At 42.3% G+C, this 14,266-nt stretch overlaps 1 protein-coding gene across 1 annotated transcript in view; it reads left to right on the top strand.

The window, feature by feature from the left end:
- The first annotated feature begins 8,155 nt into the window (after positions 1-8,155).
- Positions 8,156-14,266, top strand: part of LAPTM4A (lysosomal protein transmembrane 4 alpha) — an 18,119-nt gene continuing 12,008 nt past the window's right edge. The window contains exon 1 of the mRNA XM_010840522.1: positions 8,156-8,458. Coding sequence (XP_010838824.1) covers positions 8,348-8,458 — 111 coding nt within the window. The 5' untranslated portion in view covers positions 8,156-8,347. The remainder of the gene's footprint in view (positions 8,459-14,266) is intronic.

Genomic DNA, 14,266 nt, shown 5'->3' with positions numbered 1-14,266 from the left:
TTCTTGCAGGTATATAATAAATTCCTTAAGTAGTACACAGATTAATATACAAGGAAATAACAGTTCTATTGAACTGCAGTCTTTGGGCAGACCACTATTTCTTTAAAGTAGTCGTGTTGTTTTAAAGACTCCGTCCTCTGTGATTTCAACAAAACCACAAAATGTGCCATGTGGGACTTTTTAAAGATTTGAATGCCATCCAGAATTTATAAGAAAAAACCATTTGAAGTGATGGTTATGGGAGTCTTTTGAACAAATGAAGTTCGTTTTGCAATATTTCAAGAGAATATTAAAGGAAAGCAGCTGGGTTCTATTTTATTAAGGAGTGCTTCCAGCCAAAAATTTTTGCCCATGAAGGGGGTGCGGGGACAGACAAATTTGAGTATTCCATCCATATTTTTCAGATGTCTCACAACTGATAAAACAGTCTAATGAGGAGACTAGTAGGGATTTGAACTGATGTTTCACTAATCCTTTTATTTCTGGGATGTAATGAATACATCATATTACAGATTCATTCATCTGCTATGAATGCTTTTATTTACAGTCAGATTTTTCTTGGTAGAAGTCTTTAAAAATTATTCCCTTCAATAGTGCTAAGATAAGAAACATAAACTGGAATCAAGATTGCCGGGAGAAATATCAGTAACCTCAGATATGCAGATGACACCACCCTTATGGCAGAAAGTGAAGAGGAACTCAAAAGCCTCTTGATGACAGTGAGAGTGGAGAGTGAAAAAGTTGGCTTAAAGCTCAACATTCAGAAAACAAAGATCATGGCATCCGGTCCCATCACTTCATGGGAAATAGATGGGGAAACAGTGGAAACAGTGTCAGACTTTATTTTGGGGGCTCCAAAATCACTACAGTTGGTGATTGCAGCCATGAAATTAAAAGACGCTTACTCCTTGGAAGGAAAGTTATGACCAACCTAGATAGCATATTCAAAAGCAGAGACATTACTTTGCCAACAAAGGTCCGTCTAGTCAAGGCTATGGTTTTTCCTGTGGTCATGTATGGATGTGAGAGTTGGACTGTGAAGAAGGCTGAGCACTGAAGAGTTGATGCTTTTGAACTGTGGTGTTGGAGAAGACTCTTGAGAGTCCCATGGACTGCAAGGAGATCCAACCAGTCTATTCTGAAGGAGATCAGCCCTGGGATTTATTTGGAAGGAATGATGCTAATGCTGAAACTCCAATTCTTTGGCCACCTCATACGAAGAGTTGACTCATTGGAAAAAACTCTGATGCTGGGAGGGATTGGGGGCAGGAGGAGAAGGGGACGCCAGAGGATGGGATGGCTGGATGGCATTGCTGACTCGATGGACGTGAGTCTGGGTGAACTCTGGGAGTTGGTGATGGACAGGGAGGCCTGGTGTGCTGCGATTCATGGGGTTGCAAAGAGTCGGACACGACTGAGCGGCTGATTTGATCTGATCTGAAAAAAAGTATAACATAGAAGAGCACATTTTAACCAGAAATTGTGGTGTGAAAAGTCAAATTAAAATAGCATGTAATGAAATAATATCAGTTGGGGTGGGAGTAGGGATGAAGTAGACATAGGCTTATAAAATCTTCAGGGAAGCTTAGAGCAGATGTAGAAAATCCTTTCCAGGGAATTAATATAATTTAAACAGCATCTATTAAAAATATAATTAGTGTGACTTCCCTGGTGGTCCAGTGGTTTAGATTCTGCACTTCCAGTGCACGGGGGCAGGGGTTCCATCCCTGGTATGGGAAACTCAGATCCCGAATGTTGCATGATGGAGCCAAAAAACAAAAAAAATAATAATAAAATAAATTGGGGTTTGCTTTTAAAAATGAAAATATATAATTAGCTCTTTATCTCATACTACTTTACAAATAAATTTCTAATCAATTATAGCTAGTACTTGGGCTTTCCTGGTGGCTTAGCAGTAAAGAATTCGCTGGCAATGCAGGAGACACCGGTTCGATTCCTGGGTGAGGAAGATCCCCTGGAGAAGGAAATGGCAACCCATTCCAGTATTCTTGCCTGGAGAACCCCATGGACGAAGAGCCTGGTGGGCTACATTACAGTTCATGGGGTTGCAAGAGTTGGACGTGACTTGGCGACTAAACCACCACCACTATAGCTAATATTCACTGACGGCTGACCCTAGGCCCTGTTGAAAGGCTTAATGTGAATAAAGCCATGAAATCCTCACAATATTCCACTAGAAAAGTATTATTATCTTCTCCATTTCATAGTCGAGGGCAGGGTTGGGTCCTCAAATCCCTGGGCCACGGACCAGTACCAGTCTGTGGACTGTTGGGAACAGGGACTCACAGCATGAGGTGAGTAGCGCACAAGTCAGTGAGCAAAGCTTCATCTCACAATACTGCCTGAGCTCCACTTCCTGTCAGATCAGCAGTGGCATTAGTCTCATAGGAGCACAAACCCTACTGTGAACTGCACATTCGAGGGATCTAGGTTGCATGCTCCTTGTGAGAATCTAAAGCCTGATGATCTGAGGTGGATCTGAGATGGTAATGCTAGCACTAAGTGACTGCAAATACAGATTACCATTAGCAAAGAGGTTTGACTGCACAGAGACCATAATAAATCAGATGCTTGCAGACTCATATCAAAACCCTATTAGGGAGAGGCAAGTGACAATTAAGCTGCATCTGGTGGCAGGCTTGACAGTGGAAAGTGAGTTGCTGTACTTCAATTGTACAGCTGCACGTGGTTGGCAGGCTTAAGAATCCAACACTTTTTTAGTCCATGTGTGGCCCACCCATTATTTTGTTTACCACTTCCATCCATGCCTCTCCAGCACTGTGTACGTGTCTCAGTCACAGTTTTGGTAAGTCCATAAGCTAACCCTAGCCAAAATGAGTAAAAGACAAACATTGCTGAAGAGGTTCTTTGAAAAGGAGGAAAGACCCAATGGTGAGACAGCAGAAGAGTCTAAAACTGCCAACAAAAAGAAAACTGCAGTTTAAAAGAAAATATCCAGAGTCCTACTTAAATTATGGCTTCATTGCAACAGGTGATTCACATTCTCTAAGTCCACTTTATACAATATGTGGTGACTGGCTATCCAATGAAGCCATGAAATCTTCACAACTGCTTTGCCACATGAAGACCAAGCACACTGTATTAGAAGACAAGCCTTTGGAGATTTTCAAAAGGAAAAGGGGAAAAAAAAAAGGTGAACATGAAGAACAGAAGCAATTATTGAAGGCCACCATGGTAAAGAATCCACCTGCAATGCAGGAGACCAGGGTTCAAAATCTGGGTCGGGAAGATCCTCTGGAGAAGGGAATGGCAATCCACTCCAGTATTCCTGCCTGGAGAATCCCATGGACAGAGGAGCCTGGCAGACTATAGTCAGTGGGGTTGGAAAGAGTCGAACGCCACTGACACACACACACACACACACACACACACACACACACACACCACTTCATTAGATGTGTCTGTATGGAGAGCATCATTCTTAGTGGGGAACTATATGGCTAAAACTAAGAAACCTTTTATTATTGGTGAAAAGCTAATCCTGCCTGCCGCTAAGGACATTTGTTGTGAACTTCTGGGAGAGACTGCAGTTCAAAAGATGACATGTGCTCCTCTTTTGGCTAGCACCAGAGCTTCCCTGGTGGCTCGGTGGGTAAAGAATCTGCCTGCAATGCAGAAGAGCTGGGTTTGATCCCTGGGTGGTGAAGATCCCCTGGAGAAGGGAATGGCAATCCACTCCAGTATTCTTGCCTGGAGAATCCCATGAACAGAGGAGCCTGGCAAGCTATAGTCCATGGGGTTGCAGAGAGTCAGGCATGACTGAGCGTGTACACATAGCTAGATGAATTGATCAAATAGCAGAGGATATTGAGGCACAACTGTTGGGATTAACGAGTCACCGTGGTATGGAATCCAGGTTAATGAGTCTACAGGTGTTGATAAGAAGGCAACAATACTTGTTTTTATGTGACATATTTTTCAAGAGAATGTGCATGAAAATATGTCATGTGGGCTTTTGTTGCCACCAACCCTACAGCTGCAGAACTATTCAAGTCTTTGAATGATTACCTATCAGGAAAACTGCACTGTTCATTTTGTGTTGGAGCAGATGGAGCGCTGGCTATGACTGGACAGCTTTCTGGTTTCACTACGTGCTTCAAAGAGGTCACTTCTGAATATGAGTGTACACACTGTGTCATCCACAGAGAAATGCTGGCTAGCCATAAAATGTCACCTGACCTTAACAACTTTTTGCAGGATGTGGTTAACATTATCAACCACATTAGAGTGTATGCACTTGGGCTTCCCTGGTGGCTCAGTGGTAGAGAATCTGCCTGCCAATGCAGGAGACACAGGTTCGATCCCTGGTCCGGGAGGATACCACATGCCATGGAGTGACTAAGCCTGTGCGCCACAACTATTGAGCCTGTGCTCTAGAGGCTGGGAATCACAACTACAGAAGCTAGCATGCCCTAGAGTCTGTGCTCCACAACAAGAGAAGCCACTGCAATGAAAAGACGGAGCACCAAAACTAGAGTAGCCCAGGCTTCCCGCAACTAGAGAAAAGCCTGCACAGCAGCAAAGACCCGGCACAGCCAAAAGTAAATAGATAAAATAATAAAAAGTACATACCCTTAACTCATGTCTCTGTTCATGCAGCTCTGTGAGGAGATGGACGCAGAGTACACATGTCTTCTCTGATACAGAGAAGTGAGAGAGCTTTCTAAAGGTAGATCACTGGCCAGTTTTTGAGTGACAAAGGCTAATCCAGAGATTTCTTTTAGAAAAACAGTCACCACTGGCAGCACATTTCAGTGACACAGAATGGGTTGCAAAACTTGCTCCCTTGTGTGACATATTCACCCTGCTCAGGAAACTCATTCTGTCACTTCAGGGAAGAGTGACAACTGCCTTCAAACTGGCAGATAAAGTGGCTGCATTCAAAGCCAATTTGGAATTATGGGGCTAATGAGTGAGCATTGGGATTTTTAACACGTTTCAAACATTAGCAGAGATTTTTGGAAGACACTGAGCCAGGGCCTTCTTTCTCCCAGCTGGTGCATGATCATCTATCACGGCATTCCAAAGAATTGGAGCTTTACTATTCAGCCTCAACAGACCCCTGAACTGGGAAGGAACGGGTCTGTGACCCACTTGTGAATGTCAGGTGAATCGACTTTGTCTGTGCTAGAAAAGGATCAACAGTGTGCAATTGCAAATAACAGTGGCCTTGAAAGTATGTTTGAGACAACTTCAAATCTCCAGACATTCTGGATTAAAGTCAAGGTGGAATATCCTGCTGCCTGCTGCTAAGTCGCTTCAGTTTTGTCCGACTCTGTGCGACCCCAGAAACGCAGCCCACCAGGTTCCCCCGTCCCTGGGATTCTCCAGGCAAGAACACTGGAGTGGGTTGCCATTTCCTTCTCTGATGCGTGAAAGTGGAAAGTGAAAGTGAAGTCGCTCAGTCGTGTCCGACTCTTTTCGGCCCCATGGACTGCAGCCTACCAGGCTCCTCCGTCCATGGGATTTTCCAGGCAAGAGTACCGGAGTGGGTTGCCATGGCAACGTACTCCAGTATTCTTGCCTGGAGAATTCCAGGGACAGAGGAACCTGGTGGGCTACAGTCCATAGAGTCACACAGAGTCGGGCATGACTGAAATGACTTAGTATGCATGCATGCATCTTTCTGAGCCTGGGTTATGTGCAGTAACAGCAACCAAAACAAGATTATGGAGTAGACTGGACTTGAGCAATACACTTTGGGTGTCACTGTCTCCCATTATCCCCAGATGGGAGCATCTAGTTGCAGGAAAAGAAACTCAGGGCTCCCACTGATTCTGAATTATGGTGAGTTGTACAGTTATTTCATTATATATCACAATGTAACAATAATAGAAGTAAAGTGCACAATAAATATGCCCTTGCTGCTGCTGCTAAGTCGCTTCAGTCGTGTCCGACTCTGTGAGACCCCGTAGATGGCAGCCCACCAGGTTCCCCCATCCCTGGGATTCTCCAGGCAAGAACACTGGAGTGGGGTGCCATTGCCTTCTCTGAAATATGCATGTGAATCATCCCAAAACCACCCCTTCACCTCTGCACTATTGGTCTCTGGAAATATTTCCTTCACAAAACCCGTCCCTGGTGCCAAAAAGGTTGAGGACCACTGGTTTTAAGGATGAAATGATTGGAAAAAAAGTGATTAAATCCATGCATAGAACACAGTTAGGGTTATGGAATTTTTTTTTTTTGGAGCATGTGGAATTATTATTACTCCTTAGTAAATGGAGAAATGTCATAATTTATTCTGAGTTAAATTGCTACCGCTGCATTCCATTCTTCACTGTAGCTTGGCTTTAGTATGGCCTCCGAGAGAGTTTGAGAGTATTATCCGAACTAGGATAATTGTCTGCAGACAATGCTTTCAGTGTCGCAGAAGTAAACAAGCCTCTGCTCTTCTAGAATTTATATTTAGTGAGGGAAATAAATAATCAACAAATCAATAAATAATTTCAGGCAGTGTTCATTGAAACCTTGCCCATGTAATAAACTTTACACTAAATTTACTGTGGTTTTCAGCTAAGAAAGGCAGAAGGGAAGGCATTTCTGTTTCCTAAAAGGAAGTGTATTTTCCGAAGAATAAAACATCTTTTCATAAAAAGATAAAACTCCTAAGTCTCATACAGACAAAAAATGAACAGTGTAAAACATTTTATTTACTCATTAACGAGGGGATCAGTGAAATTTTATAGAGTCGGTTTAAAGGACAATGTAAAGTACCCACTTACATCATTCAAATCAGGATTGGGAAATGAATTCACAAATATTTTTTCCAAGGAGGGGGATTCAATATGAAGTTTAAAGGACAAGAGTTTCTCTTGCTATCAGTTAAAAACATTTAGAGTTGAATAGATGTTGCTTGAGAAAAATACACACAACCTAAAAGCTGAGAATTATCTTTTATTTGTTGGACTTAGCTGAGGATTGAAGCCCAGGAGACATTCTCTCAGACGGCTCTGAGGGCCTTTTCCAAAATGCAAACGGAGGAGCCAAGATACACAGGGGTTTGTTTTTTTTTTTTTTTTGAGGGGGGGGTAGGGGGCGGCGGGAATCACTGATAGCAGAACACCAATAGATTACTGCTAGTTAAAGATAGATGAGATAGCCCAGGCCAATGAATTAAGTGTTTTTCCATGTATGGGAAGATGCAAGAGTCTGGACTTACTAAAACTACTCCCTTACATCTAAGCCCAATAGCTTATTTTCCTCCATCCTGAATCCTGCATCACTGGTTGTGGCTGCAAAGGCCACACTTGGTTTGAGGGCCGCACTTCACCGCCACAATAGCCTCTGTTTACTTAAATGACAATTATGCTCTCTTGCCATACTTGACTGCACAAAAATGGAGAGCTCCCCTAGATTCAGAATACCCAGAAAGGTGAGCCAGACTATGGCTTGTTTTTCATGGAAGACACCCAGGAACCTCAGTGCATTTCATTTTGTTTCACAATTTTTCCTTATAAAAGTCACTCTATCTGTAAACACCCAGCAGCTAAACAGTTCTGCCTTATGTTTTCTTCAATTCTTTTCTTCTCTGGCAGAGTAGCATGGTATTTCTTTGCTCCCAACAAAGAGGTGTCAAAGAGAGACAAAGGGGTAGGCTAACATTTGATCCCTCTAAATAAAGTTCAACTTACGCAGCCAGGAGGGCCCCAGAGCAGGGTTTAGCCCCACCCCCTTCTCCACAGGCACCTCTCCTGGCCAGCCCCATAATTGAGCTATGACGCAAAGGTCACGTGAGCAGCCGCGGTCCCGTGATGCGTTCGAGCTGTACGTGGCAGATTCACTCAGACAAGTCCTCCCTGCCCGGTTTCTTCCACCTACTCCATCTAGACTTTCTTTTTTCCCATTAAATGCCTCTCACCTCCTCGCTTTCACTTCGGGGAGGGTGAATTACCATGCTCCCTCTCCAACCCGAACTACCCTAAGCCCAGGAACCAGCCCTCGCCGTCTAGTAAGAGGAGGGGAATCTATTAGCGCCGAGGCGAGTTGCGGCTCTGATTGGGTGTGAGATCCTGTCAATCTTCAGGCTTTTCCAATCAAAACCCGCTTCCGCCTAGCTTCCCGTTCTTCCATTGGCCTGAGAGCGAGGAAGGCGAGGAAAAGCGTAAATCGAGCTCTCGCGGGAACAGCGCTTTGCCCTCAGTGCGCAGGTGCGAAGGCTCTTGGCTTGGGGGCCCTGGCAGGGGGGCGGTCTTGAAGACGCGTCGTTTGGTTTGACCTCAGTGACGGAGTTCTCAGTCTTCAACCGCTGGGCGGAAGGCGTTTGTTAGGGGCCCGGCCAAGAAAGAGGCCCTCGAGGTTCCTGATGGTGTCCATGACTTTCAAGCGGAGCCGCAGCGACCGGTTCTACAGCACCCGGTGCTGCGGCTGTTGCCATGTTCGCACCGGGACGATCATCCTGGGGACCTGGTACATGGTAAGGGCGGGCGAGGAGGGAGGGAAGGGGCCATGGTGGGGGGAGGATACGCCGGAGGGGGAAGCGGGAGAGACTCATATTTGACCAGGAGGATCCACTGGGAGGGAATGGGGCGGGAAGGCCTCGGGAACCTTCTTTTTAGTGGCCTCTTAAGTTTGGAGGGGGGAGACTTGTGTCTGGGAATCGGAGTGGGGGTGGGAGGGACCAGGGAAATTGTGGGGTTTTTTTTAGGCGAGAATAAGAGGAGAAAAGTGGGGGTTGGGGAAGGCACAGGCGTTGCGGCCTAGTGTGGAGGGGGCCTGCGGGAGGAGAGAGCTCGACTTTGGTGTGGTCAGTTCTGGAAATGACCAGGCTGCGGGATCTTTATGTGTGCTTCCGTGATCTGAAGGAACTGCCCCCCACCTCCCCACCCTCCGTCAGTGCTTCCTGGGATTTTTTTCTTTTTACCCCCCCAAAGGAAAGAATTAGGAACGCACCTTCCGAGATGCAGCCTGGTTTTAAACATTATTGTTTTACCTGAAGGGAAGGCAAGAGATCCAGTTTAACACAGTTGTCTCTTGTTTCTGGAGCTTATTTGTTACAGTGTGTTTGGGATGTAGGCAGACAGGTCTCTGTTGTGAGTCTGGAAATTCTCTTGGAGGTAATACCTTTGGCCAGTATTTACTTACTATCTGCCTTTTTCCAAATGCAGTAGGTTTTCTCCTGCCCGCTGGTGAGAAGCTTTTCACCACAGACCCATTCAGGTTTTTGAGACCTTTGTCTAGAACCTGCTGTGTTTTGGTAACGTGCTAACGTTCCCGGGGGGGTGGGGGCAGGATTTGTGTGATTCTGTGTCATAACCAGGTTGACAGTGTTACTGATTGGTGGTTCACTAGCAATGCTGTTGTGATTTCTTAGCACCATCTCCACTACTATTCATTTTCACTAAAGCTCATGATTTGTAAATACAAGATTCCATTTAGGTAGTCTGGGGTTATGATGACTTCACAGAAGTTTTGAAAAACTACTCATATTGTCGGCTTGGTCATCTTCGCTAATGACTTTGTGATTTTTAAAGTTTTTATTTGTTTTTGTTTTGAGAGGTTGTGGCATAAGTGGTAATGCAGTTTCTGATAACTTTGTGAACTGCAAAAAAGGAAGAACTTTATCAGATTTTTTTTTTTTTTTGCCTTTTTCTGTTCTCATTTCTTCTGAACCCAGAGGTTCCATTGAAATTATTACTGTTTGGTAAACAGCTGATGAGAATCATCTTCAGTTAGGCAGATACAGTTTCATGCCCACTCACAGGGGACCTGAACTCCACGTTACTCCTTATTTACATTTTTTTTTTTTTTTTAACCATCTTGCTTCATTAATGTGCATTAAAAACAAAACTTGAATGGGTGGGCTTATTTGCTTATTTCTAAGCTTATTTTAATATTTCCTCTGCTTTTATCTTCAGAAACATTGCTATAATTATGTCACCTTTCCCCACAAAGACCCTCACCCCTTTTGTATTTTAACTGATTTGTAATACTGGACATGCATTATATTTCTAATTTTGTTCTTCATTTTTTTAAAGGGCTGGGTCTTATGTTTCTTTTGTTTGTCCTTAGCTCTGCCTTCCCTAAATGAATAATTCAGATCTTTAGGGTCCTCAAGCCTCTTATTCAGCCCTGTTTCCCCCATCCCTGGAAGATGACCTTCCCTTTTACTTAATTGAGAAAGAGTCCAGCAACCTGGGACTCTTCCATGCAAACTTAATCTTCCTGTTTCTTCTCAGATCCTTCCCTCCATTCACAGAACAAAGGATTTCTAACTCCTTGAAAAGAAAATAAGCACCATCTCAGTTTCAGCCATCTGAATGTAATTGGCTGTGTTTCTTTCCAAGGCAGGTATTTTTTTGAGGCTCTGGACTCTGTTCATAAAAAAGAAAGGAATAGCAAGCAAAAATGGGAGTTATAAACCATGAAACTCAAAATGCAGAGAGAAGGATTTTAGTAAGGGCATTTATTCTCTCAAAATAGGGAACAGGGAGTTTTACATCTGTTTCCCACTGGAGGGACTTGATGTGAAAACATTTTGCACAGAGCTCTGTTTTTCCATGCTTTAGTTTCATAAAAAGATCCCATAAACTATTCTTTCTTTGCATGAATTTTTCTAGTTCATGGAATATAATATGCTGCTTACATCAGTTCATCTGCTTTAAGAGATCTGTTGCTCATCTACAGTGCAAATGGCTGTGGTGCACATAGAAACGAAGTTACAGGGACGTGTGTTACTCATCTTTTGTCTTCCTATCAGCTGCTACACAGAGGCTCTCAAGTGTTTTCTTATCTTGACCGTGGCATCTGCCCTTAAGATACTGATGGCATAGCAATGAAGTTTGGAGCAAAGATATGAAAGTGCAGTGTCAAGGAACGAGAAGCTAATCAGTAATAACAGATTCAAATTAGGTTAAGGGTTCGAAAAGGCCATTGGTTTTGTTGATTATAGTATTGCTGGTGATGTTCAAAACTGTGGCTTCGGGATCCTGGCAACATAAAGACATAATTTCTGCCTAGTTGGGGAGACAACATTTAAAAACCAAGACCACCAAGACACAAAGAGGACTTGTCCAAACAGAGCACTTTTTTTTTTTTTTGCCAGAAGCTTCTTTACTAAGAGTGAGTGAAGTCCAAGTACCTTGTCAGGATACTCTACTTCCTGTATTCCAGGTGGGAGAATATTTATGATTCTCCTTGAGGTTGCCCGGTGCTGTTTAGAACCTTGGGTGCAGTCCTCAAGCTCCTGTTGGTTGCAGATGCTGTAGCAGTAACTTTCTGTTGGATACAGTGTCACTGCTTTCTAGCATCTGCTTCTGCTGAGGTCATGTTAGGTGATTGCACACTGTGTACCAAAGGGTTAATTAGTGAAGTGAAGTCGCTCAGTTGTGTCCGACTCTTTGCAACCCCGTGGACTGTAGCCCACCAGGCTCCTCCGTCCATAGGATTCTCCAGGCAAGAATACTGGAGTGGGTTGCCATTTCCTTCTCCAAAGGGTTAATTATATGGTAGTAAATAGTGCAGAAGACACAGAGAAGCCAGAGCCAGTTACTATATGTACCAGCCCTGAAATGCTAGCCTTTGGCATTTAGATTTAAAGAAGCATGTTTAGCTTAATACTTAGTTTAAATAATAGGGAATTTCAGAATGAGTTCCAGATTAAAGTCTGGCGTTCATAAATTGTTTTTTCTATCATTTAGTGAAAAATTTGAAGCCAGATGATTTTTAAACAACATTTTCTTAGGTTGGAAAAGGCCATTGGTTTTGTCGATTATAGTATTGTTGGTGATGTTCAGAAGTGTGGCTTTGGGATCCTGGCAATCGAAGGAGATATAAGTTCAGATGTTTATTGAATGGTTGAAAATGAGCTTTAAAGTCTACAGCAGCAGTGTCCTCCTTCATGGTTGATGGTGTACTACAAGAAGGCATTTAGAGCACTGGTTAAAATTGTAGGTCTTGGAAAGGTGTAATAATATATGGCTAATTTTTTATGAATATCTTCACCATAAACAGTCTAAAAGTGAGGTAGCTAGGGAAGAAGTGAAGACAGGCTTCTCAAGCTGTATTCCTTCCCAGTCCTCACTCCTGACTCCTTTAAATCAGTATGGCTTATTTATATTTCAGAGTTAGTATGTTTCCCCAAACTTTTTAAAAACTTCATTGACAGAAATCTCAAATATACAAAAATAGTGAAATAGTATAAAAGCCTTTCTTTTACTTATACAACTTCAACTACTAACAGCCATTTTGCCAATTACAGTTAGTTTTGTAATAGTTCAGTAGTTTCCTTGGCGAAGCTTCCTTGCTTCCCTGCCAGAAGAAGCTGGTTTCCTCACTGTTTATCTGGAAGAATTACTGCATACCTCTTGTGTGTGCTTATTAAAAATACTAATTACACATTTGAATTTTTCTCCCTACAACATGATATCCTCTTTGAGGGAGAAAGATGCTATGCCTTTCTCTATAAAATGTGTGTGTAATAGTAACTTATTAGAGCATTTGAAGTATTCATTAGACCATTGTTAAATGAATTGTCTCCTCCAAAAATAGTAGGAATATCTCATTCGTAACCGCACAAAAGGGTAAACAACTGTATGTGTACATTTAACTACATATACATTTAACAGCATTTTTAAAGACAGTCAGTTTTGGTTTTTATCTGATGACAGCTGTCTGCTGACTTGCCTGAGACCCTTATCAAGATGCCCTAAGACATTGTTCTAATTATAGTCTGAGCATAAGTTGGGTTGTGGCAGAATATACTGTGGGAAAACTAAAGAATAAGGATTAAAGGGAAAAAAAAAAAAAAAACCAGTCCTCAGGAATCTTCTAGGATGGGTGTGGCTGTGAAATGAGAAGCAAAGAGGAATTACTCTCCTGGGGCTGCGTGCTTCCAAGGATCTGATCCTACTCCTTTGAAACAAGTGAAATGTGACACATCTGTTCTTTGTGATTGTTTGTTTACTTAAATAAAGTGTGTAAAAGTCTTATAACGCAGACCATATTGTTTATCCCAGTAAATGCATGGGATGTGTCCATTGCCCTGGCTGTTGACATATGTGCATATTGGCTGCATTCTGTACCACTCCGTGTGACTTCTGCATGGATGTGCTTCTGCATGGATGTGTCCATTGCCCTGGCTGTTGACATATGTGCATATTGGCTGCATTCTGTACCACTCCGTGTGACTAGATTTAGAAGTCAGTCATTATTTTAATTACATTTTTGCAAATTTTCTTTCCTGAATGCAGTAAAAGGGAAAAATGAATCAGGAATAAATATGCTGGAGTTGTTTGTATGTAGTTGTTCTGTTCAGATTTTATATTACAAGATCACAGAGTTCATCTTATGTATGTTTTGAAAAATGCTGCATGGAACTTAGAAATACCAGTGGTAATCAGAAGTAAATAGAATGGAGTCTGTGAGCATAGGATAGGTGCTCAGGGGTGAAAATAAGATCACAGGATGAGTTTTCCAGTTGAGTGCTTTAAAATGTTACATTGAGGTGCTAATGAAATATAATTAATCAGTGAAGAGTTGAAAAATCCTTTGAGCTTGTAATGAAATAGTGCTGAAATTTATCATTTCTTCTTTTGATTAGACCTATGATTTATTTTGTTTAATATTCAGAGAATGACTCACAATGAAAAGAAACTTGGAGTGTCACTAATACTAGAAGATAATAGTGGGTGAGTCTGTGACTTACCCATGAAAGAGAAGAAAAGATTTCTATAAATCCTATATGTGATGCAAATATTTAAGAAAGGAAAAATAAACTTCTGAATATTTTTGATGTGTCATTTCCTTCATTTAGTAATTGAGTTTGCATGTTATTTTTCACATAAATATTTTTCATTCCCGTACAGAGCTTTTAAACTATGACAGTATTGTGCTTAGTAAAGAAGGGTTTGCTGAATTGATTTTGAACTGATTTCCATGCACAGAATATACGGTGTCTTAGTAGAGATATATGTTCAATAGTTAATTCACCTAATTATATTAGCTCATAAACCACCTACCCTGTCCAAAACCCACTGCAATAAAAATGGGCAGTTAAAACATCAGCTATCAACTGGGGAGTCACCTTGAAAATATGATTGTTTCTTACAAGATCTTTCAAGTGTTGAAGGATGAAATACCTTGCTTTTGAGCAGTGCAAGGAAAAAGCATGTACCTGAATGTATTTAGAGAGTAACAAACATTTTGTGGCCTTCAGTTCAGTTCAGTCGCTCAGTCGTGTCCAACTCTTTGCGACCCCATGCCAGGCCTCCCTGTCCATCACCAA

Source organism: Bison bison, unplaced genomic scaffold (genome assembly GCF_000754665.1).
Source record: "Bison bison bison isolate TAMUID 2011002044 unplaced genomic scaffold, Bison_UMD1.0 scf7180017864145, whole genome shotgun sequence".
In the NCBI taxonomy this organism is placed as follows: domain Eukaryota; kingdom Metazoa; phylum Chordata; class Mammalia; order Artiodactyla; family Bovidae; genus Bison; species Bison bison.
Note: the sequence above shows the minus strand (reverse complement) of the source record. Positions and strands in the feature narration are given on the sequence as shown.